The sequence below is a fragment of the Piliocolobus tephrosceles genome, chromosome 15 (assembly GCF_002776525.5).
Source record: "Piliocolobus tephrosceles isolate RC106 chromosome 15, ASM277652v3, whole genome shotgun sequence".
Classification (NCBI taxonomy): Eukaryota; Metazoa; Chordata; class Mammalia; order Primates; family Cercopithecidae; genus Piliocolobus; species Piliocolobus tephrosceles.
Window position 1 is genome coordinate 63,032,080 of NC_045448.1, and position 22,574 is coordinate 63,054,653.

The following is a 22,574-nucleotide window of genomic DNA, read 5'->3' on the forward strand; positions in this document are numbered from 1 at the left end:
TCAGAGAACACTGTCCTGAGCAGCTGCCACAGGAGACCCAGCCCAGGCTCTGCGTGCAGAAAGGCACACGGCAGGAAATTCCCATCCTGCACACGTGGGTGTGATGGACACCCTCACTCCTTAAGTTTTGAGGCAACTAGACTGAAAAGGGCTCTTGCTTGATTTAAACAATTGAACTCTTCCTCTTGGCTCAAGCATCTTGTTGCTTCTTGCACTGGCTTTGCCACTGACCTTGGGTAAGTCTGAGCCAATGCTGGAGGAATAACAGAAGATGCTGGTCCCATTTATTTCATGTACTATGCTTCTGGTAGGTCGTGGTTAGTGCTGTGGTATTTTTATTTTTCTAGCTGTCTTTATTTAAAAAAATTAAAAGATAAGTTTTAAAAAACTATTATTTTGAAGGTTACCATAACTATTAGCTCTAGCTCTATCCTAATTTATGCTTCCGTTGAAACAATTTCCAAAGGGTCTTCTTTCCCAAAAGGGAGACTGGGGGAGTTGAGAAAACTTAAGATTCTGGGCTTTTAAAAAATTGACATATAATGATTATACATATTTATGGGGTACATAGTGATGTTTCGATACATATAATGTATAGTGATCAGGGTAATTAGCATATCCATCATCTCAAACATGTATCTTTTCTTCATGTTGGGAACATTCACTGTTCTCCTTCTAGCTGTTTGAAGCTATATATTATTGTTAACTATAGTCATTCTGCACTGATAGAGAACACTAGAACTTAGTCCTCTTATCTAGCTATAATTTTGTATCCTTAAACAAATCTCTTCTTATCACTGTCTTTTCCCTACCCTTCTCAGTCTCTGGTATCCTTCTACTTTTTACTTCTATGAGATCAACTTTTTCTTAGCTTCCAATATGAGGGAGGACATGCAATGAGAATGTTTAACTTTCTGTGCCTGGCTTATTCACTTAACACAATGTCCTCCAGTTCCATCCATGTTGCTGTGGATGACAGAATTTCATTCTTTTTTTTATAGCTAGCTAGTATTCCTGGTGTATTTATACCACATTTTCTTTGTCCATCCATCTGTTGTTGGACACCTAGGTTGATTCCATTTCTTCATATCTTGGCTATTGTGAATAGTGCTGAAATAAACATGGGGGTGCCGATGTCTCTGATATACTGATTTCCTTTCCTTTGTATAAATTCCCGGTAGTGGGGCCAGGCACGGTGGCTCATGCCTATAATCCCAGCACTTTGGGAGGCTGAGGCAGGCAGATCGCTTGAGCCTAGGAGTTCAAGACCAGCCTGGGCAACATGGCAAAACCCATCTCTACAAAAAATAAAAAAAAAATTAGCCATGTGTGGTGGCACGTGCCTATAATCCCAGCTACTTGGGAAGCTGAGGTAGGAGTATCACTTGAGCACAGGTTGTTGAGGCTGCAGTGAGCTGAGGTCATGCCACTGTACCCCACCCTGACTGAGTGACAGAGTGAGACCCTGTCTCAAAAAAAAAAAAAAAAAAAAAAAAAAAAAAAAAAAAAAAAAAAAAAAAGGATAAATTTCCAGTAATGGGATGGGATTGCTGGATCATATGATAGTTCTATTTGTAGTTTTTTGAGGAACCTCCATACTATTCTGCATAGTGGTTGTATTAGTTTACCTACTGACAATATACACGGGTTCCCTTTTCTCTGCATCTTTGCCAGCATTTGTTATTTTTTGTCTTTTTGATAATAGCCACCCTAACTGAAGTGAGATGATATCTCATTGTGGTTTTGATTTTCATTTCCCTGATGATTAGTGATGTTGAACAGTTTTTTCATGTCTTTGTTGGCTATTTGTATGTCTTCTTTTGAGAAATGTCTATTCAGATCATTTGCCCATTTTATAATCAAATTGCTTTTTTTTTTTTTTTTTTTTGCTGTTGAGATATTTGAGTTTCTTGTGTATTCTGGATATTAATCCTCCTCAATTGTGAATAGTTTGGAAATATTTTCTCTCGTTCTGTAGGTTGTCCTTTCATTCTGTCATTTTCTTTGCTGTACAGAAGCCTTTTCAACTTGATGTGATCCCATTTGTTAATTTTTGCTTTGGTTATCTGTGCTTTTTGAGGTTTTACTTAAGAAATCTTTGACCAGATCAATGTTCTAAGTTGTTTCCCCTATGTTTTCTTCTAGTAGTTTTATAGTTTCAGGTTTTACATTTAGGTCTCAGATTCACTTTGAGTTGATTAAGGGTGAGATGGAGGGGTCTAGTTTCATTCTTCTACATAGGGATATCTGGTTTTACCAGCACCTTTTGTTGAAAAGACTGTCCTTTCCCCAATAAATGTCTTTGGCCCCTTTGTAAAAAATCTACTGGCTGTAGATACATGGTTCTCTATTCTGTCCCATGGGTCTATGTTTCTGTTTTTTTTTTTTTTTTTTCTTTGAGACGGAGTCTCGCTGTGTTGCACAGGCTGGAGTGCAGTGGCCGGATCTCAGCTCACTGCAAGCTCTGCCTCCCGGGTTTGCGCCATTCTCCTGTCTCAGCCTCCCGAGTAGCTGGGACTACAGGCGCCCGCCGCCTCGCCCGGCTAGTTTTTTTGTATTTTTTAGTAGAGACGGGGTTTCACCGTGTTAGCCAGGATGCTCTCGATCTCCTGACCTCATGATCCACCCATCTCGGCCTCCCAAAGTGCTGGGATTATAGGCTTGAGCCACCGCGCCTGGCCTATGTGTCTGTTTTTATGCCAATACCATTCTATTTTGGTTACTACAGCTTTGAATATTTGTAGGACTGGTAGTATTATGCTTCCAGCTTTGTTCTTTTTGTTGAGGATTACTTTTCCCTAAGGAGGCTATTCAGGGTTTTTTGTGGCTCCATATAAATTGTAAGATTTTTTTTTCCCATTTCTGTGGAGTATGTCATTGGTATTTTGATAGGGATTGCATTGGATCTGTAGGTCGCTTGGTGTAGTATGGTCATTTTAACAACATTAATTCCAATATTCTTCTAAACCATGATCATGAGATATCTTTTTATTTTTTGCATTCTCTTCAATTTCTTTAATCAGTTTTGTAGTTTTCCCTGTAGAAGTCTTTTGCCTCCTTGGTTACCTTTATTCTCAGGTTTTGTTTTTTGTTGTTGTTTTTTGTTTTATAACTATTGTAAATGGATTGCCTTCCTGATTTCTTTTTCAGCTTATTCATTGCATATAGAAACACTACTGGTTTTTGTATATTGATTTTGTACCCTGTAACTTTACTGAATTATTTCATTAGTTCTGAGAAGTTTTTGGTAGAGTCCATAGATTTTTCTATATGTAAGATCACATTTTCTGCAAACAGGGATGATTTGACTTCCTGCTCTCTAATTTGGATGCCCTTTATTTATTTATGTTTTCTCTTGACTAATTGCTTGGCTAGGACTTCCAGTACTATGTTGAATAAGGGTGGTGAGAGTAGGCATCCTTGTCTTGTTCTAGTTCTTAGAGAAAAGGCTTGCAGCTATTCCCGGTTCAATATAATGTTAACTGTGGGTTTGTCACACATGGCCTTTATTGTGTTGAGGCACTTTCCTTCTACACATCATTTACTGAGAGTTTTTGTCATGAAGGAATGGGTCTGGTTTTATTAGTCAGAGTCTAATGAGAGAAGTAGAACCCCTTAAAGGGGTGTGTGTGTGCGTGTGTGTGTGTGTGTGTGTGTGTATGTGTATGTAAGGGGGGAGCAATTTAACCTTCTACAATTATGGGAGCTGGGTAAGGAGTCTGCGAGGCCATCATCTTTGTGTCTAATGATGGAGTCTGAAGTCCTTGGAAAAGATAGTTGGTAAGTACAGGTGAGGAAAAGGACAAGCTGGAACCTACAAGCATAAAGTGGAAACTATGAAGAAGGATATAAATCAGTGTCAGTTCCACTGCCTCTGACTGGATGGTTTGTGTGTCCTTCAAGAGAAGCTGGCACCCTCTGTCATGGAACTAAACACACATTTGGCCTGGAAGTTGGAGAAGCTGAAGAAGGATCCACGGGAAGGTAGAACTGCTGTAGACTTGACCACTACTGCTTGCCAACAAAGTGAACCAGCGGATAAAGGATAACCTTTGTGACAAAATGACAGCTGCTTAACTTCCAAATCTCACACAAGAATTTCTCTATTGGCACAGCCTAACCAGAAACGTATAGGAAAAGGAATTCTATGAAATGTAGTTCAGCCTAGCCAAGCTGACATATTACAAAGCCACCACATGTCCTAAACAAAATAATAGTAAATTATTGTTTGGCGAAATATTAGCTGTCATCATTTGAGCAGTGTTCCAGATGCCTTTATATAAGTTATTTAATCTCATCCTCATCCTGTGAGAAAAGTATTCTATCCCTGTTTGACAGGTGAGGAAATGGAGACTGAGAAGTTGTAGTGAGCATGTTGTTATGGGCCATCTGGAATCCAAAATCCCTCTCCTGGTGGGGAACTCATCCTGTGCAGTTTGAATTATTCAGTCTACCCTTAGTCGGAGGGATGAACATGTATCCGGCCTTGGTCAGTCAGAACATCTTATCTTGTTGGTCACAATGAATGGTCCATCAATAGGCCTTGATCCAGGCTGGGTCAAACAGAAACTTCCCTAGAGCTTTTCTACCAGGGAAGATTTGATCCTTGTTTCCTGGAAGTTGTGAGGTAAGTCTGGGGCTTCTGGTGGTCACCATTCTCAACATGTAAAGCATGCTTATCTGAAGGGTAGAAAGAAAAAGATCATTTGGGCCCCTTGATGCAGCCATGCCTGAAGTTTTCTGTGCTCTTGAATCATCCAGGTTGCATAAGCCTATAAACTTTATATTTGTGTTGGAGTTTTGTCAGTTGCTAAAAAGAGACTAATAAACAAATTGGTATCAGAAGAGGAGTATTGTAAGGGATCCTAAAATATAGATTCCTTATGCATGGAGAGCGGACCTCTTGGGTTTTCCAAGTACATAAACCAATCAGCTTTCAATTCTGCTGAAGAAAATGTAACTTGAAATCAAGAGAGCTATGTCTAATATGAAGGTTAAGTGACTTGCCCAAGGTTACCCAGCTAGTTAAGACAAAGTACTGGAACTCAAATCCAGGGCTGTCTGATTCCAAAGTGTAGGCTCGTAACCGTTGCATCATGCCGTAACCATGCTAATTTAGTCAGCACATCTGGCCTTACAGCAGGCTCTGTCTCTGGAGCTTCTCAATAAAGATGGAAAAAGCTGCTTGAAAGAAAGTCTGAGGGGAGCTTTTCTAATTCCCTTTGGAAACAAAGGAGATTGTGGGGTGAAGCAAAAGTGGCTAGATTTTGAGGTCAAGAGTGAAGGCTTTGTTTTGGCATTATAGGCTCCTTTGGAGAGGACAACCTAAACAAAAACCTCTGGGATTCATGCAGTGGTCCTTCCTTATTTGTGCCTATCATTTGCATCCTCCATATATAGGACTTAAACAGACAAAGCAATTAGATGATTGAGGCAAAGTTCATTCTAGTCAGTCCCCCGAATCCGAAACCCTAGATGTTAAGTTGCTACCTTCTTTTTATGTATTTCCCAGGATACAGATTTTTTTTTTTTTTTTTGAGACAAGTTTGCTCTTGTCACCCAGGCTGGAGTGCAATGGCAGGATCTTGGCTCACTGCAACCTCCGCCTCCCGGATTCAAGTAATTTTCCTGCCTCAGTCTCCTGGGTAGCTGGGATTACAGGCACGTGTCACCGCGCCCAGCTAATTTTTGTATTTTTAGTAGAGACGGGGGTTTCACCAGTTTGGCCAGGCTGGTCTTGAACTCCTGACCCAGATGATCCACCTGCCTTGGCCTCCCAAAGCACTGGGATTACAGGCATGAGCCACCATGGCTGGCCTAGGATACTGATTTGAAAGTGTTCCTTCCCATTCCAGCATCCAGTCACCTCACAAGGAAAGGAGAGTTTCTCTATGACTAAGTTAACATTTCCTGCCTTAGCTCTTGAAACAAGTGGAAAACATCTGGTCTTCACGCAACAGTTATCACCATTTTAAAGCCTAAAGCCACTCTTCACCATTCTCCCTTCAAAGCTTAAGAAACTTAATTTCACTTTTATTGCATTTTTCAAAGTTTCATTAGAAACTGATTTGGTTGGTGCCTTTCCAGACCATCTGCAGGGCCGTCTTTCTCTAGAGCAGCACCATCCATTAGAACTTTCTGCAATGATGGGAACTTATATCTGTGCTTTCCTGTTCTGGGGGTTAGAGGATGTTCCCATTGAACAGTTGGGATGCATATGAGCCTCCTGTTATTTTTAGCACGGGCCCCTTCTCAGGGTATCCTGGGAGCAGCTCCGGTTCTGGCTATGCCACACTCTGGTTGACTGCCATGTTCTTGCTGGACCTACTGTCTTGCTGTCTTTCTCTTATCAGCCACTAGCAGCCGTAGGCGACTGCTGAACATTTGAAATGTGGTGTGTGTGACCAAGGAACTGAATTTAAACTTTTATTTACATTTAATTAAATTAAAAATAGTCACAAGGAGCTAGCAGCTAACTCCCCCAATTACATGCAGTGCACACATGTTCTGTTCTTGTTTCTTGCCTCCCAAGGACTATCCTTGCTCTTCTAAGACCTGCTTACTTTTGTTCAGTTTGTGGCCCACTAATACCCTTTACGTTATGTAACCTCTTCATGGTTTCCAGCTTCTGTTTGAGGGTTTTGATATGTTCTCATGGCTTCAAGTCTGTATTTGTCACTACTGAAATCCTGTTTTTACTTCTGTTTTCCATGTTGTTTGGAATAGTTTGACTTTGACCAAAATGGACTGTCATACTATAGAGTGAGCTGGTGGAGAATTACATAAAAAATCCTCAGACAAGCAGAATGAAACATAAATGAAGAGCAGTCATGGCTTTCCCAACTAATTCATATTTTTTTTTTTTTTTTTTGAGACAGGGTTTCACCTGTCACGCAGGCTGGAGTGCAATGGCATGATCTCAGCTTACTACAACTTCTGCCTCCCAGGCTCAAGCAATCCTCCCACCCTAGCCTCCTGAGTAGCTGGGACTACAGCTACTACAGCTACGTGTGTGCCACCATGCCCAGCTAATTTTTTTGGTATTTTATGTAGAGTGGGGTTTCACCATGTTGCCTAGGCTGATCTTGAACTCCTGGCTCAAGTGATCCTCCTGCCTTGGCCTCCCAAAGTGCTAGGATTATAGGTGTAAGCCACCATGCCCAGCTTGATTAATAATTTCCATTGCATCAGGGGATGCCACTGCTGTAAAAGTGGGGAAATGGTAACATTGATTAGACTTCTACATTCCCTTATTTCTTCCCCCACTTCTTTCTTCTGAAAACCCACTTCCCTGATTGTCCTGCTATTATATGTATTATCTTACTGTAGTCTTTGGAAATACTATCTCAAACTGGCCTTTCTGATTCTCAGAGGAGATGATAAAACTTCAACAAAAATATTCATGAAATGGAAGTAACTCAAAAGTCTAATAATGAGTATATTTGCCACCACGACTTTGCCCTTTTATAGTCTCATTGGCCTGTGCTTTTGACCTTGCTTTATACAACAGAAGAGTGGGACACAGCTTTTAATATAAAATATGGGTTCTAAGACCCAAGAGATGAGGAAATATACCATTTAATTTGATTAACACCGTGTATCCTTTTAGCAGTTTTACTGCTCAAAGTTAATAAAATGTGAAAACCTACTGAAAGTTGATTTTGGAGACACCAACAAAAGACAATTGGTTATTTGTTGGCATTCTCTGGCACCACTGAATTATGTTGGTCTCATGTTCAGTGTCTGCCCCAGTCAGTGAACGGTGCTCCTGAGCAGCCCCGAGAATCCTAGTCCTTCCACCCTCTTGTACAGAGCCAGTGCCTGTGTCATTTCAAGAAGATTTGCACGGAATTGACCTTACAAAGTGAATGTTTAATTTAAAAGCTGTACTTTTTTTTCCCATTTCCATTTTAGTAAGCAGACCAGATGCTTTGCCAAATTTACCCTCAGCTAATTGCATAGTTCAGTGTCCTGAAATGTGCCCTTGTTTGCTTAAAACCTGCTGATTTGCAAAAGAAATCGTTCCAGGAATGTGGGTCAGAGTGGACGCTCCTGTGGAAGCTGAATTGACCAGGAAAGAGTGGTTCAGGCCTGGCTGGGGTGCTGGGTGCCTGTAAATCTGCAGGAATAGGGGATGCTCCAAGGCAGGATTTTCACTCTAATGATGAGGCTGCTGGAGGTGAGGGAGAACTGGGGGCTGAAGATGTGGACAAAAAATCAGTTTGGCTCTGATCCACCTTTGGAATTCCCCTCAAGCTTTATATTTTGAGCAGGCTTTGGGTCAAGACTGAAATAGAATGTTAATGCACAGCCAGAGGAAAATAATTTTAAAATCTGGCATTTGCTCTGCCTCTGTCCCTGGAGGCCCTCTGATGAGATGTATGTGAAGGAGGAATGATCTTACAGCAAGAATAGAATAAGAATGAAGTTGCTCAGTTACTCCTCCCCCTTTGTGAATCTGGAACCTGACTCACAGAGGTGTTCCTGGGCATTTGGCCCTCGGGGATTTGGTAGATTCTTGGCTAGCTCCAACTCCTGCTAACAGGGAAATTAGTTTGGGGAAGCCTGGAGGAGACTGAAAAGAGTAGAGGGAACGAAAAGAGACAAAGTGGATGCTGTTGTTCTAGTGGAAGGGACAGGATGCAAGGATCATTTGCCTACTTTGGTAACAGTGGTGGTGTTCCCATTGAACATATGAGACAGAGATGAGCTTCCTGTCATTTTTAGCATGGGCCCTTACTCAGGTATCCCAGGGACAGCTCCAGTCCCAGCTACATCACTCTCGGGTTGGCTGCTGTGCTCCTGCTGGACCTGCTGTCTTTCTCTTGTTGGATGCGCTTTGCTGACCTACAAGGCAGACGCTGGGGGGTGAAGGGGGTGATGTGGGGTAGGGGAGCTGCTCACTGTATTTCACTCAGCTCTCAGAATCCATCTAGAACTTGTTTCAGTCCTTGGAAGTTCAATCATCTTAATAATTGTGTTAGTTTCCAATGGCTATGTGACAAATTACCACAAACTTAGTGGCTTAAAACCATGCGAATTTATTATCTTATAGTCCTGGAGGTCAGAAGAACAAAATGAATCTCACTCATCTAAAATCAAGGTGTCAGCAGGGCTGTGCACCTTTCTGGAGGCTCAAGGAGAATCCATTTTCTTACCTTTTGCCACCACATTCTTGCTTCATGGCCTGTTCCTTCTTCAAAGTCAGTCATGGCTGGTCAGGCCTTTCTCACATCACATCACTCTGACACTCATTCTTCTGCCTCCCTCTTCCTCATTTCAGTTCTCTTGTGATTGCATTGGATAATCCAAGATACTCTCCTTATTTTAAAGTCAGCTGAGTGGCAAGCTCAGTTCCATCTGCAAACTGGATTCCCTTTTGCATGTAACCTAACATATTCATAGTTTCTAGGGATTAGGATGTAGACATCTCTGGGGGATCATTATTCTGCCCACCATGATAATAAGCCCTCACTTTTTTAAAAGCCCTTTTAAAGACCTCATTTGACCCTAAAAAATGCCTGTGAAACAGGAGAATGGGTGGGATTTTATCCCCTTTAATGCATAAAGAAGCTAAAGTATGAGTCAAAAAATTAAAATAAAAAAATAAAACTTGCACAGGCCCCACTCCAAGTTTACTTTCTTTGTTTGTTCGAGACGAAGTCTCACTCTCTCACCCAAGCTGGAGTGCAGTGGTGCGATCTCGGCTTACTGTAACCTCCAACTCCTGGGTTCAAGCAATCCTCCTGCCTCAGCCTCTGAGTAGCTGAGATTACAGGCACATGCCACCACGCCCGGCTAATTTTTGTATTTTTAGTAGAGATGGAGGTTTTACCATGTTGGCCAGGCTGGTCTTGAACTCCTGACCTAAGGTGATCCGCCCGCCTTGGCTTCCCAAAGTGCTGGGATTACAGGCGTGAGCCACCATTCCTAGCCCAAGTTTACTTTGAAATAGAGGTTGGAACGGAGTTAAGCTATAGGCCACAATGTTCAGTTTATTTTGAGGCTATCGCTCTAGATGACAATGCCTATCAAAGAGGAGGGGTGTGGGGAAAGTATGACCTTGCATGGCTAGCTGTCAGACCTGGATTCAGATTTTATGTTCACAAAAACTTGATCCACCTTTGGAATTTCCCTCAAGCTTTGTCATTTCCTCTTGTTGAGTCTGTGAGTCCTTGTTTTTGCCTTCCTGGGTGGCTTTGAAAGTGATCAATATGATAATTTTAACACAGATAGCTACTGTAAATAGGTATGACCCAAATGCAAAGTTACTTATATTTATTAAAATGAATGTCATAGAAAGATGCTGAATGGAGCATAAAAACCATGGCCCTGATATTGACATTGTTGAATTTTCCATGAAGGAGGAGTAGACCATTTGGAACAAGCAAGCAATATATGGACAAACTTTGTTTATTTAAATAAAGGATGAGTTTTGGAAAAAAAAAAAAAAAAACAACTTAGAGAACCTATGATACTTAGGACAATCCTAAAAGCAACTAGTAAAGAGGAATTCTGACAGCCGTTATGGCTGCCATCCAAACATACAGGACCCAACTATGTGGTTCTCCCAATAAGCTTAATTCCCTCTGCAACTCGACTAGGAAGCTTAGGAATTGGATCTTGAATCTACGGAAATAAAAGAATAAAGAAAGAAAAATCTCTAACCTACAAAGAGGCTGGATTTAAAAGATTTACACTGAGCTGCTGTTTGCTAGCACTTCCTCTCTGATTTATTCTACATTTTGGAGTAGAATTAAAAACTTCTCCAACCTTAGCACAACTTCTCTGCTTAGGGGTCAGATTAAAAAACAAAATAAAACAAGACATATATGGCAACACACCATTGGGGTACTTGATTGACTTTTAGTCAATAATACGGGGACGTAGGCTTTTAAGCCAGGAATTAAACTTGAAAACAATGGTGCCTTCCACGGACACCCTCACCAGGTGACTCAAGGATGGCAGCACACATCACATATATCCCCTGAGGTCTGAAAATGGTAAATGTATCCTGGAGTGGCCCAGCATCTCAGAAAGCAATTATAATAACACATTCCTAGGGTGGGTTTTCCCCGAGCATGAGTGATGACTTTGACTCTTCATCTTCTAACTCCAAAGCATTGCTGTCTCAAATAGTCAAAATGACAAGGGAAGGAATGTTTTGTTGGAGAGTCCCAACGCTGTTTCCAGCACATTTTTCCATTTGCCTGACTGCTCTTGGCCCTGAATGGAGTTGAAGGTGGAGTTCTTTCTACTGAAATCATAAAAGTCTCTTTATTGGCATGTGTGCATTCAGATCTGCTCTTGGTATTGCTCATGTTATTAGCTGCAGCTGGGTTTTCTGTGAGTGAATTGTTTTTGTCTTTAGTGAGGATCACATGTTGACTCATGACTGCCTGTATCCTGTGATTGGAGTAGGCATTTTAGTGAGGGGCTTAATTATTCTTGTATTTTTGTTGTGTCTTTTTCACTCTTCAAACCATATGCTTATTTGGGTTTGCTTGCAAAAGGAAGAAATATTTGTTTCATTCCATTTTATGCAATAAAGGTAAGAGCTTACTGGGGGCTTGGGAGCTGTTTTCACGACCTAGCAGACTGAAGTTTTCAAAAGAAATTTGGCAAGCCTTAGGTATTACTAAAATGTTGTGAGATAAGGAGTGCACTTGTGCCCCACTTTAAACTCTATTAAAAAATTTTAAAAAATCAAAAATAAAACAAAAACCTTGCATCGAAGTATTACTAGGTAAGCCTGTACATTTGAGCTCCACAGTCTTTACACATATTAAATCAAGAATCAGCCAGCTTGGTGTGGTGGTTCAGGCCTGTAATCCCAGCACTTTGGGAAGCCGAGGTGGGTGGATCACTTGAGGTTAGAAGTTCAAGACCAGCCTCGCCAACACAGCGAAACCCTGTCTCTAGTAAAAATACAAAAAATTAGCTGGGTGTGGTAGTACTTGCCTGTAATCTCAGCTACTCAGGAGGCTGAGGCACAAGAATCACTTGAACCTGGGAGGCAGAGGTTGCAGTGAGCTGAAATTGCGCCACTGCACTCCAGCATGGGTGACAGAGCGAGATTCTGTCTCAAAAGAAAGAAAAATAATCAGTGAGTTCCTTATTATTTCTGTAAGACCAAAAATTGATTTCAGAAAATCAAAGTCTGATATATGTGTGTATTATTATAATTATTATTTTTGCAGGGTCTTGTTTTGTCACCCAGGCTGGAGTGCAGTGGCACAATCCTGGCTGACTGCAGCCTCAACCACTGAGGTTCAAGAGATCCTCCCACCTAAACTTCCCCAATAGCTGGAACTACCAGCATGAGCCACCATGACTGGTTAATATTTTCATTTTTTTTAGATACAGGGTCTCACTATGTTGCCAGGCTGGTCTTTAACTCCTGAAGTTGGGAGATCCTTTCACTTTGGCCTCCCAAAGTGCTGGGATTACAGGCATGAGCAACAAGTCTGATATCTTTTAAAACCTTATTATAAATACTGAAGTATAAATATGGTAACTTCTCATATTTCGAAGTTTAAAATTTTGAAACACTTTGGATTACAGATTCAGAGGGCTGTGAAGGAGTCAAGAAGTTATGAGTTTGTGGCAATGGTTTTCTTATTTTTTAATTTTAATAAACAGGCCCCTTACTAGAGAAACAGAAAAGTATGTGGGTACCTTAACTGATATAGAGCAAGCAGAGATTCAAATGGCGTGGTGGCTCATGTCTGTAATCCCGGCACTTTGGGAGGCCAAGACAGGCGGATAACCTAAGGCCAGGAGTTTGAGACCAGCCTGACCCACATGGTGAGACCCGGTCTCTACTAAAAATGCAAAAAAATTAGCCGGGCGTGGTGGCATGCACCTGTAATCCCAGCTACTCAGGAGGCTGAGGCAGGAGAATTGCTTGTACACAAGAGGCAGAGGTTGCAGTGAGCTGAGATGGTGCCACTGCACTCCAGCCTGGGCAACAGAGTGAGACTCCGTCTCAAAAAAAAAAAAAAAGCCTCTTCCATGCAGGGACAGTATTCTCATCATAGAATCCTCTGTGCCTGCCACGCAATAGAATCTCAATTAGCTGGGCGTGCTGGAGTGTGCCTGTAGTCCCAGCCACTTGGGAGGCTGAGGCGGGAGGATCACTTGAGCCCAGGAGTTCTGGGGCTGTAGTGCACTATGCCAATCGGGTGTCCACACTTAGCTGAGCATCCCATGTTGACCTTCTGGGAGCGGGAGACCACCAGGTTGCCATAAGGAGAGGTGAACCAGCCCAGGTTGGAAATGAAGCAGGTCAAAAACTCGCATGCTGATCAGCAGTGGGATCACACTGCACTCCAGCCCAGGCAACACAGTGAGACCCTGTCTATTTAAACAACAACAACAACAACCCTCAATTAATTTGTAGAACTGAGCTATGTAGGAAAGCTTTGGAATTAGACATGCCTCAATTTGAATCCCAGTTCTGCCAATTACCAGCTAGGTGATCTTAGTTAACTTTTTAGAATACTCTGTTTTTCTCATTTTCAAAATGGGAAATGGTATTACAATTATAATGTTAATATAATATACAAGTGTTATAATACCTTAGAGGAGTAAATAAGATAAAGCACTTAGCATTTCACAAGGACCTACTTCAGCAAATGGCAGTCTTTTAAATTAGTCAACCAAAGGGTTTTCCCATTTAAAAAAATTAATCAAGGCCGGGCGCGGTGGCTCATGCCTGTAATCCCAGCACTTTGGGAGGCCGAGATGGGCGGATCACGAGGTCAGGAGATCGAGACCATCCCGGCTAACACGGTGAAACCCCGTCTCTACTAAAAATATAAAAAAATTAGCCGGGCGTGGTGGCGGGTACCTGTAGTCCCAGCTACTCAAGAGGCTGAGGCAGGAGAATGGCGTGAACCCGGGAGGCGGAGCTTGCAGTGAACTGAGATCGCGCCACTGCACTCCAGCCTGGGCAACAGAGCGAGATTCTGTCTCAAAAAAAAAAAAAATTAATCAAATATACATCTCTGTAACTGTCAGCTTTGATCAAATTGAAATGACTGAGGATAATGCTCAGAGTTAGTGAAATTCCAATCAAAGGCCAAAAAAAAAAAAAAAAAAAAAAAAACCACACACACACACACACACAAAACAGACTTTTTAGTTTGCTTGCTGGGCCTTTCCATAGGTAAACATATTATTAGATTTAGATTTTTAAAAAACAATGAGAGTAGTTTCTGGACCCTTTTTTTGCCACTTTCCTTGGGCCCGAGAAGTCTGAGGGTCCAAGGCTGAGCAATGTTCCTGCTTTGGCTTCTAGATGGGACAGGTCTAAATCAACCTAAATATATCTTTGGAGCATGTGTTTAGAGAGAGGGAGCACTGCAGAGTGAAAAAGCATGATCTTTGGAGCCAGACAAGGTTAGGTCTAAATCCTGTCTTCTGTTTACTTGCTGTGTAACCCTGAGCAAGTTCCTTAACTTCTCCTGAGTTCTAGTTTTAGCTTTTGTAAAATGGGAATAAGATCTGCCTTACAGAGTTGTCATGAGAATTGTATGAGATAGTGATAAAGTCCCAGCACACCACCTGGCACATTGCAGGCATTCAATTAAATGGTGGCTGTTATTTGCATGAATTTTGGGGATCCAGCAAAATTTGAACGTTTATCTTAATATAAAAGTGGTTATTGTTTTTAAGATTAGGATTCTTTTTCACGCCACAAAGATTCAAGTATGAGTAAATGTGGCATTTCTATTTTGTAGAAAGTTTATGAAAAAAGATACTGTGTATTAAGAACAGGAGGCAGGAGCTCTTGAGTTCTAACAGCTTGCTTATTCCTTCATCTGTGCATTCAGTCAACATTACTAAGTGCATAAACACGGTCATATGCACTAGAGATATCATGAATAAGAGTGGTCCCTGTCCCCAAGGACTATAGGAGGAACAAACATTCAGAATTCCATAGAAGATATGATAGTTCAGTCAGGCATTAAAAAATAAGTAGAGTTTCACTGCATAGATAAGATTACTACTTCAGGCAGACAGAGCAGTTTGGAGGGAAAGTCTGCAGGTAAAACCCAGAATGGTGCACTGGAAGAACTGCAGCTTGAAGGAGTGAGGAAGAGCAAGGTGAGGTCAGGCAGGTGAAAAAAGGCCTTGTATGCCAGGCTAGGGAGTTTGGGCGTTATCCTGCAGGAAATGAGAGTCCTTTGTTTGTTTTGTTTTTGATACAGGATCTTACTCTTGCCCAGGCTGGAGTGCAATGGTGTGATCACAGCTCACTGTAGTCTCAACTTCCTGGGCTCAAGCAATCCTTCCACCTCAGCCTCCTGAGTGGCTGGGACTACGGGTACACACCATGCCTAGCTATTTTTTTTTTTTTTTTTTCTGAGGCGGAGTCTCGCTCTGTCACCCAGCCTGGAGTGCAGTGGCCAGATCTCAGCTCACTGCAAGCTCCGCCTCCCGGGTTTACGCCATTCTCCTGCCTCAGCCTCCCGAGTAGCTGGGACTACAGGCGCTCGCCACCTCGCCCGGCTAGTTTTTTTTTTTTTTTTTTGTAGAGACGGGGTTTCACCGGGTTAGCCAGGATGGTCTTGATCTCCTGACCTTGTGATCCGCCCGTCTCGGCCTCCCAAAGTGCTGGGATTACAGGCTTGAGCCACCGCGCCCGGCCTGCCTAGCTATTTTTTAAATTTTTTGTAGAGACAGGGCGTCACTATGTTGCCCAGGCTGGTCTCAAATTCCTGGGCTCAAGCAATCCTCCTGCCTTGGCCTCGCAAAGTGCTAAGATTACGGGCATGAGCCACGATGCCCAGCCTGGAAATGAGAGTCTTAACAAATTTTAAGGAGAGTAGTGTCATGATTAGATTTGATTTTAGATTTCTTGATAAATGCAATCAAAGGGCTGGTACGGAAAAGTTGACGAGACATTACTACTACAACGTTAAAGAGTATAGTGAGATTGCTACCCTCCATGATCCGGTCATTACATTTCTATTAATATATGCTTTTCGTCTCCTGAGACCACCCAGATGTTTCTCCTTGAAAAATAGCACAGAATTATGTACTAGTGAGCTTTTTGAAAAGTACATATTGGAGGAGGGTGTGTGTGTGTGTGTGTGTGTGTGTAAAATGTATTTGGATCTAGCATTTCAGCTTGTTAGGAGATTCTTTTGAAATGTGATTGTATCATCTATCAAATTAGTTCTCCCTCTCAGCTTTCTATCATTTTCAAATGTGGCAACAATGACTTATAATGCTGCTTAAATATAGATAGACCATTCATCGCCTACAGCATGAAGTTCAAACTCTTTATAACAATCTATTATTTAAAAGACCGATAACTTCCGATGCCAGTCTTTTCAGCTCATCTCAACCACTTCTCTTCTACACACCTTATATTTTAATGACACAAAACTACTTTTGGTTCTGTTCAGGACTTATATTTTCAAATGTCTATATCTTTACCCATGCTGTTCATCTGTTGAAAGCCTATCCTACCCCCTAGGCAGGATTCATCACCTATTTTCGTCTTTTACATAGCTGTATTACAATAATTATAAGGGACTGTGGTTACCTTAAATTTGTCTCCTCTGCTAGATGGCTGGAAGGGCAAGGACTTAATCTTATTTATCTTTTTTGTCCTGGAGTGTCAAAGCATAGTGGATGACATATTGTTGTAGCTAACTAAATAGTTTACTTTGCAGAACAAAATCATAGCGTACTAAAAACACAGAGCGTATCTTCTGCTGCTCTGCTTTGTAAAGTACTGAACAATCAACAGTTAAATCTCCAGCCTTCTTTAGCAAGGGCTTATTGACCACTGGGAGTAATAGTTTTTAGGATAGCAAAAACTTTGACCCTTAATAAGCTCTCATTCTTTTTAGGAAAACTATTGAAGCAAAGTTCTAAAACTTCTACTTTCTCTAGTGGTCATTTTAGTATTTCTGGGTATTAATGAATCAAGCATTTAAAAATAATTTTTAAATGTGCATATAATTTTAATATCAAATATTCTTTTCTTTTAGGCTATAATATTGAGCAATGTAGCTAATGTGTTTTGAATTAGAATATAAATAACTCAAGATTAGGAACTAAAAACCTTTAAAAATGAATCAATAATATCACTTTCCTACCAGCCAAATATAGTGCTATTAGAGTTCTGAAAAATTAAAGACAAAGCCATTCTTGGTTGATTATTGTTTTTAAAAGTCTACATTTTTAATGTAGCTGAGTGCTAAACACTTAGGTCTGTGGAACAATAAATACATTGTGATTGTACACTTTACTAGATTAAAAAGCTCTTTTCAGACAAGAATGTTCAGCTGTGGAATATGTTTAGATAAAGCATGTTGATAAAATAAATTTCAAAATGTCTTTGGCTTTTCATAGAATATATATTCCATGCTGTCCTGCGATTTGTATCTTGTTTTCAGGAGTTCCAGCCTGTCTTGACTTGGGTTAAGATGATGACACATTGATGCCTAGCCTCATTTTCAGAAAGATGTAAATCTGTCAGAATACATTTAAATGTTGAGGTTAAACTTATATTTAAACATATTTTTCTAGGGCTTGAATATTTTTAAGTGCTTAAACACTGGTGAAAAAATATTTTTAGAATGATTCTTAGAATGGACTCATAACTATTTAGTTTTGCTTTTTGATTTAAAACCCCCAAATTAACAGTCTCTTAAAACTAGAATAAAGATGTATACCCATAACAAGTTAGTGTTAATTACACTTACAAAATACAGCAGTTCAGTCTTCTGATAAATCTTTTCTATGACCAAAATCTAACATACTACATGCTAACCAATTTACAGGGTAAACTCTTCTGTTTGCCGCTTTGTTTTCTGCCTCCATGCCTATTTTGCTATGCAAAAGCTTTATGTCAATTTACTTTTTGAGCCGTTTAAGACCAAACCAAATTATTCCTTCAGCACATTTTAAACAATCCCTTAAAGACCTCTTTTTCTTGGCTATGTTTCCAATCTTGGCTTATCACTATAATATTTCATGCTCCATGCTTCTGAAAAATTCAATATTCAAGAACAAAGTAATCCAGAGCTTTACTTCATTTCAGTCTTTTTATGTCCTAGGGCTGTCCCAACTCAATGACCCAGTTTTTATTGTGTCACATCTCACTGTCTGTTGCTGACTGCGACCAGCTTGCCTAATCCTTTTCCCGTCCCTTATCAGTTTTCCCTTAATTCAAAAATCTTTTTTTTTTTTTCTTTCCAGTTCTCCTTTCACAGCTTTTAGATTTTTTTTTCTTTCTCTTGAGACTCAGTGTTTCTGTGGTAACTACTCAGAAATACAAAGACAAATATGGGTAACTAAAGTCCATAAATCTGTCCTTGTCAAAATTTTCATTGTACTATTTTTAGAATCGCGCGTGGTGAAGAGTAGAAAGTGGATGTTATAATTTGGCAATATGCCCTTAAAAATGTCCATACTCTAGGACCCAGCAATTTCACTTCCAGGAATCTGGCTTATTAATTAAAAGGAATCATCTAAGATATGGAAAAAGCTATATGCATGAGATGTTCATTACAATGTTATGTATAAAAGAAAAAGGAAATAACACAAATATCTAATGATAGGAGAGAAGTTAGATAAATTATGGCCCATCTACTTGATGAAATAACACACAATCAATTAAGATGATGATTGTGTCACTATGTAGAAACATAGGTAAATACTTTTTTAGTGTTTTCAGAAAAGCAGGGTGCACAACTGTAAGTGCTTATGATCACAATTGTGTTTTTAAAAAACTATTTGCAAAGTAAAAACATCAAAGAAACATGACATTTGTGAATAGTTGTTATTTTAAGGTGGTGGAATTATAGATGATTTTTCTTTACTCTCAAAATCTTGTGATCCTAGTTCTTTCGAGTTTGTTTGTTTTTTTTTTTTTTTTTTTTTGAGATGGAGTCTCACTCTGTCGCCCAGGCTGGAGTACAGTGGCACAATCTCAGCTCACTGCAAGCTCCGCCTCCTGGGTTCACGCCATTCTCCTGCCTCAGCCTCCCGAGTAGCTGGGACTACAGACACCTGCCGCCACACCTGGCTAATTTTTTGTATTTTTAGTAGAGACGGGGTTTCACCGTGTTAGCCAGGATGGCCTCGATCTCCTGACCTTGTGATTTGCCCTGCCTTGGCCTCCCAAAGTGCAGGGATTACAGGCATGAGCCACTGCGCCCGACTGAGTTTTTAAAACTATAATCTTAATTCAAGTAAATAATCATTAGGTAGGTTATGTCAAATAAAACTTAGATTAGATAGAGCTCTATTTAAGTCTAATCATAATCTAATGGCTGGGTGTGGTGGCTCACGCCTGTAATCCCAGCACCTTGGGAGGCTGAGGCAGAATGATTGCTTGAGGCTAGGAATTCACGACCAGCCTAGGCAACATAGCGAGACCTCAGCTCTACAATTTTTTTTTTTTTTTTAATTAGCCGAGCATGGTGGCCTGTGCCTGTAGTCCTAGCTACTTGGATGGCTGAAGTAAGATCACTTGTGCCCAGGAGTTGGAGGCTGCAGTGAGCTATGATTGTGCCACTGCACTCCAGCCTGGGTGACAGAGCAAGACCCTGTCTCTAAAAGACAACAACAAAATAATAATCTAATAAAACTGTGGGTGTGGGGGAGATAAGAAAGGCAATATTTCATTTTGTTTACCCTTATAGGTCATCTCTGAAAAGACGAATTAGAAAAAAACCCTCCTAATATCTGTTTTAAAATACAAAATTATCTTTAAAACACTATAGTAGGTTCTATTCAAGTTTATTTTATTGCCACTGACTTTATCCAGGCCAGCTTGTTCTCGTCTAACTTACTTAATCACATTCTTCCTGGTATCTCTGCCTCTGGTCCAACCCTTTCAATCCATTTTTCACATTGTCTTCAAAGAGACCTTTCTGAAACCTAATTCTGTTTGTGATACTCCACTGATTAAACCATTCAGGGATTCAGAATAGAGTTCTGAAAAATTAAACACAGAATATATTCAAAGCTTTACCCAGGCTTCCTAGCACCTTCCAAGCTTCTCTGCCTTATTCTGCACCATTTCTTCTCATGCACCCTTTCCACTAGCCTCAACAAACTAGTTGTAGTAGTGGAAACAAAACTCACAGTCACTATTTTTTGTTCCTTAACACTGAACTTAATACGCTCTCATTCTTTAAATCTCAAGTGTCAGTTTCTTTGGGAAGGCTTTCCAGATTTGTCATTCATTTAGATGTCTCTTCTCTGTAATCCTACAGGGCCCCACCACCCTGTGCTATCACTGATTTGCTTATCTGCCTTTACTACTAGACAGTGAACTTCTTGTTTGCATAGACAAGTGGGATTGAGTGTGTATTCATTTAACCTGAATACCGCCTATCCCCCCTCAGACAATGTGGAGCACGGTGAACACAAAATGGTGTTGGTGTAGGGCTAATGTGCTAATCCTGGGATACTAAGTGCTAGGAACACAGAGGGAAGATGCACTGGAAGCCAAGGGCCTGTTACCGGTCAGGTACTTAGCAGGTAGGAACTCATCCAACGCATTTCCCTGATCAAGTTACGCTTTTTTTTACTTTGTCTTAAGCTTGTACAAATGTTTTAACTCCCACATCATATCCCTGAGAACTAGGAGCTTGTCTTGTCTATGAACCTTTGACCACTCCTTATATATACTAGTCATTCAAGTGTATGTTAAAGTAATACATTTTGATGTTTTAAAATAATTTTGATTTAGGTCAGGCTTGGGAGCTCACGCCTGTAATCCCAGCACTTTGGGAGGCTGAGGTGGGCGGATCACTTGAGGTCAGGAATTCAAAACCAGCCTGGCCAACATGGTGAAACCCTGTCTCTACTAAAAATATAAAAAAAATTAGCCGGGCATGGTGGCAGGTGCCTGTAATCCCAGCTACTCAGGAGGCTGAGGCAGGAGGATCACTTGAACCCAGGAGGCAGAGGTTGCAGTGAGCCAAGATCGTGCCACTGCACTCCAGCCTGGGTGACAGAGCAAAACTCCATCTCAAAAAAAAAAAAAAAAAAAGAAGAAGAAGAAATAAATAAAAATAAAATAATTTTGATTTATAGAAAAAATATGTAAAGGACAAAATATTTGTGAAGTTCAACATTTTAAACAAAAGTTTTCAGAACAGTGTTGTAAAGAGAGAAGGATAAAAGATAAATTAAGGATGGATAAACATATTCAGATAAAATTAAAGACTACCTAACCCCCAAATGTGCTGACATGTAAATATCTTCTCTACCTTGATTTTCACATACTTATATAGGGAACCAGGTATACTCCAATAGGTTCAGCCTAACACAAAAAGTCATGGTTTTACTGTTCAGATGGAAAACAAACAAATGACTTTGTCATGGTTTCAATTTACTATCTTTTTTTCCCCCACTGTTACTATATCTGCATTTTAAGTAATATGTTTATTACAGCAAAATTACTTGAAAATTTTGATAAATCAATTTTCTAAAATTTTTTACAGTTAAATTTTTTTATGATTATGACTGACATTTTGTTATTAATCTCTTAACCTTAAAGTTTAAATGTACCAGAAGTTCTGCTATTTAAAATAAAACTCTGGAAACAATCTTGAAATAGAAAAGTCTCCATCATCCCCTAATTTATCTGCTTTGTAGTTATTTTATATTTTCTTATAGAATCACCTACCTAGTCCTATCTGGGAAACAAATGCAAATGAATATGTTTTAGAAAACTATTCAAACAGAATTCTATTTTAAATTCCAAATTATTAAGAGTATAACTGGTGACTACTTTGGCATGAGAAAGATTAACCAGCCACTGCATGGAGGGAGAAATATTTGGCTGAACTTTACATATAATCATAAAGAGCAGAAATAATAAAATTAGCATAGTTTGGTCAGGAAGAATCAAGAATGAGTGGGAAGTAAAGACATTTTCTGAAGTTCAGCAAAACAAGAATGAATAAAAACCTGGGAATCCTAAGTATGAATTGTAGAAAAAGAAACTTGAAAAGAGCAGTATTTAATGCAGCTACAACTGTCTCTCAGTGAAATACATTATGAAGGCCCATTTCCCTATAGAAAAAAAGAAAACCTGTAATGAACGTATCATATCCTTTAAGACAATCCAACAGTCACTTAAATATAATGTTCGGATAACCCAAACAACTTTGTTCTTAACCAAATGTCCTAAAATAGATTTCTCCTATTAGCAAGGGAGCATGCTCATTTAGGATCATGAGTATAGTCCCTTTGGCCATCTTAGCTCTCATATGTATTAAGAGGCGCTCTGGTTTCCAAATCAAGCCTCATGTGAATTTAATGGGTATGAAGCGGTTCTTTGGTGACTGATAACCTAGTAGATGAGATCACAAGTGCTAATTTAAAACACCTACTACAGTGCCCACTATATAGAAAGCGCTCTAGGATTTGTTTTCCTTCCTTCCCTTGCAACTCTGTCATAAAACACAAATCTATAGCCCAAAAGAATTGCACAAGACAAGGATGATCTGTTGCTGATACCTTAAATATTTAATAATTTATTGTAAAAGCATTTTGTATACCACCATTACAAATACTGAATATGGTTTTAT

The 22,574-nt window shown here is 40.1% G+C and overlaps 1 protein-coding gene across 5 annotated transcripts in view; it reads right to left on the reverse strand.

The window, feature by feature from the left end:
• Positions 1–22,574, reverse strand: part of TMEM17 (transmembrane protein 17) — a 38,698-nt gene that overhangs the window by 9,928 nt on the left and 6,196 nt on the right. Inside the window, exon 4 of one of the 5 annotated variants that reach the window (XM_026447745.2) lies at positions 3,137–4,680. The exons of 3 other annotated variants lie outside the window; for them this stretch is intronic. In XM_026447745.2, the coding sequence (XP_026303530.1) occupies positions 4,534–4,680 (147 nt within the window). In that variant the 3' untranslated portion in view covers positions 3,137–4,533. Of the gene's footprint in view, positions 1–3,136; positions 4,681–17,242; positions 17,494–22,574 lie in introns of those variants that run through there. One more of the 5 variants, XM_026447747.2, reaches the window with a different exon arrangement.